At 50.0% G+C, this 3,485-nt stretch overlaps 1 protein-coding gene across 1 annotated transcript in view; it reads right to left on the bottom strand.

Moving 5' to 3' along the window:
* Positions 1-3,485, bottom strand: part of ZNF789 (zinc finger protein 789) — a 19,271-nt gene that overhangs the window by 7,027 nt on the left and 8,759 nt on the right. The window contains exon 3 of the mRNA XM_011943812.1: positions 1,367-1,493. Coding sequence (XP_011799202.1) covers positions 1,367-1,493 — 127 coding nt within the window. The remainder of the gene's footprint in view (positions 1-1,366; positions 1,494-3,485) is intronic.

Genomic DNA, 3,485 nt, shown 5'->3' with positions numbered 1-3,485 from the left:
CACACCATTCTCCTGCCTCAGCCTCCCGAGTAGCTGGGACTACAGGCACCCGCCACCACGCCCGGCTAATTTTTTGTATTTTTAGTAAAGACGGGGTTTCACCATGTTAGCCAGGATGGTCTCGATCTCCTGACATCATCATCCGCCCGTCTTGGCCTCCCAAAATGCTGGGATTACAGGCGTGAGCCACCGCGCCTAGCCTTGTAATGCTTTTAAAGGAAAAATTAAAATTATAAAAATCCAGAGGTGGGTGGACAATCCCACAAGAGGTGGTCAAGACTCTGTGCTAAGAGTGTCAGTGCAGGGGTTAAACATGTGGCCCCAGAAAGACAACTATTTAGCAAGGCAATTCCCACAGTAGGAGACTACAGTGGAATAGGACAGGGTAGGCTCCTGAAGATGGAAGCAGTGAAGGTTCAGAAATGAAGTTGGTTTAAAATCATTTCCTGAGCATCCACTAATGCTACACACCAAGAAGTTACCCATTTCCAGAGAAAAGAAAGAAAAAGACTTTCAAGAGCATAAGAAGTGAGCCTTCAGAATGTAAATCTACCACAGTTCTCAACTCCTAGAGGTCTTACAGATGAGGAACATGGGGTGAGAGTGAAGAACGCACGAAGTGTCTCTGTCTGAGCCCTAACACAACATGACTATTCACTGTCCCCAGTCCCTTATGTGAAACTCTTAGGACCAGATGTGTTTCAGGAGTCAGAATTTTACCAATTTCAGAAAGGTGACCTGGTGTAAATATTTTACATAACGTATCATCCCCAGTAGGGTTTGGAGTGGTGCCCTCAAACACACTGTTATTTTTGTTGTTGTTTTGTTTTGGGATGAGTCTCACTCTGTCGCCCAGGCTGGAATGCACCGGCATGATCTCGGCTCAATGCAACCTCTCCCTCCCAGGTTCAAGCGATTCTCCTGCCTCAGCCTCCCAAGTAACTGGGACTACAAGCGTGCACCACCACAACCAGCTAATTTTCGTATCTTAAGTAGAGATGGGTTTTACCATATTGGCCAGGCTGGTCTCGAACTACTGACCTCAGGTGATCCACCTGCCTCAGAATCCCAAAGTGCTGGGATTGCAGGCGTGAGCCACCACACCCGGCCTACACTGTTATTTCTGAAGTTGGGTATACAGATATGCACACCAAGTTGGAAAAATAAGGACAATAAATGGTTTCCTATGGGATGAAGTCAGGTTTCACTGTGGTGATGTCTGGTCAGGGCTTGTAGCCACACAAGTTATGAAAAAAACTTTCCATTTTCAGCACTTTTTCTGATTCTGGAATTGCAGATAAGGGACTAAGGGCTTGCACAGACACTCAGAACACAGACAAAGCCCAATCTTCAAGCCATGTCCTACCCAGCAAGACCATGTTCCTGTAGTTCTCCAGCATCACATCTCGGTAGAGGTCCTTCTGACCCCAGTCGAGGTGGCCCCACTCCTCTCTGGTGAAGTACATCGCCACATCCTCAAACGAGAGCAGCTCCTGGAAAAGTAGCCGATAAAGGTAACTGCAATTCTTACAATAACTTACGTGCACTGATTATTCCACAGGTGAGGAAACCGAGGTTTGGGAGGTCAAGTGTGTAGGCCAAGGGCACCCAATTCATAAGGAATAGACTTAGGGCTCCTTTCAGGCCTGATGGCCCTCAGGCCAGACATGTGCTGGCTTCCATACCACGAGGTCAACATACTTAATCTCTAAAGGGCCAGATGGTAAATATTTTAGGCTTTTCAGGCCCTCTGGTCTCTGTTCCAGTTCCTCAAATCTGCTGTTGATTTGAGGAACAGCAAATCAACAATTTGAGTAACAGCTTTTGTGTTGGAGCACAAAAGCAGCCATGGACAAGTAAGTGAATGGGCACAGCTGTGTTTCAAGGAAACTTTACCAAGAGGTCGAGGGTAGTTTGCTGACCCCTGCTCTATAAAAATAACCTATTGCTTCTGCCCCAGCTTCCTGACGAAAGAGATGAGGTCACTGGGGGATTGGTTAATGTGCAGACTATCGACAAAGGGATGAATAGTCTCAACGAACATGAACAAGAAATGTGGAAGCTCACAGGTGCTGGCCACCCTGGGGAATCAGGGCCTGCTAGGTCTGGAGGGGTAAGGTGGGGAGGGGTGCTGGAGCCCAGAAGGCTACTGGAAGGGGAGCAAGACTGCAGCTGGGGCCAAAGAGGATGCAGCCACACCCATCCCACAGCCCGGTGGGGAGGGAGCCGTGGGAAGAGAAACCCAACCTCAGTTTCCCCCAGACCTCTGGAACCCTGTTCCCCGTCCTCCAGCCCTCTTCATCCCAATTGCCACAAGCCAAGCAGATGCCGGAGACCAGGGGAGCCCGTTGCTGGACAATATAAAAGGTACAGACCAAGGCGCAGATGCCTGGGTAGCATATCCAGAGGGGGCAACAGTGGACACGGCACAGTGAGCACAGGGGACATGACCTCTGCAAGTGACTGTCCCCCTCCAGTGGGCTGAGCACCAAAGCTGCCACACTCTCACTCCCACATCACTGCAGCCCTCAGCGCAGAGGGGCCCAGTGGCTGTCTACGCACTCCCTGCTCTCACAAAACACTGCGTGGGTTCAGCGGGGACGTGTGCAGGGAAACAGCAAATGTTCGCTGTCCTGTAAGTGGTCAGTAACAGGAAATGCCCACCCCCATCCTGAGAAGCTTCACGTAGCTCCCCTCTGCGGGCAGACACCAGAACCTCCCAAATTATACGGACTTTCTTTCCTGCCTATCAAACCTGAGTTCCACTGCTATGGTTGCAGGCTCTTTCTCACCATCATCCAGAACGTCACTCTTTTTTTTTTTTGAGACAGAGTCTTGCTCTGTTGCCCGGGCTGGAGTGCAGTGGCTGGATCTCAGCTCACTGCAAGCTCCGCCTCCCGGGTTTACGCCATTCTCCTGCCTCAGCCTCCTGAGTCGCTGGGACTACAGGCGCCCGCCACCTCGCCCGGCTAGTTTTTTTTTTTTTTTAGTAGAGACGGGGTTTCACCGTGTTAGCCAGGATGGTCTCGATCTCCTGACCTCGTGATCCGCCCGTCTCGGCTTCCCAAAGTGCTGGGATTACAGGCTTGAGCCACCGCGCCCTGCCCAGAATGTCACTCTTTTACCAGAGCTGCGCTGCAATGTCCTCAATCTGACCTACTCAGCCACCTGCATTCCCGCACCTGCACAAGGTTAACAAGCATGGGAATAAAATGGCTTCACCTCCCAGAGTCACCGCGGCGAGGTAACTCCTCTCTTAACATCCACAATAGGTTCTTGGAAACTGATTTTTCCCAGAAGTATGTACAGCAGCAGGTCTTGGAATAACTTTGTTTCACTGTAACACTGATGGGAAAAAAAATGGTTTTGATATACAGTTTCCCTTAAAGTTGCAGTTTCTAAGAACCCATCAACAGCTAGGACCTGTACGTTGACAGGTGGGCCCCAAATGTTGCTTAAAAGTTCCATTTCTTTTGTTTGGTTGG

Source organism: Colobus angolensis, unplaced genomic scaffold (genome assembly GCF_000951035.1).
Source record: "Colobus angolensis palliatus isolate OR3802 unplaced genomic scaffold, Cang.pa_1.0 Scaffold222, whole genome shotgun sequence".
Classification (NCBI taxonomy): Eukaryota; Metazoa; Chordata; class Mammalia; order Primates; family Cercopithecidae; genus Colobus; species Colobus angolensis.
The sequence above is the reverse complement of the archived record's forward strand: the minus strand, read 5'-3'. Positions and strand labels throughout refer to the sequence as shown.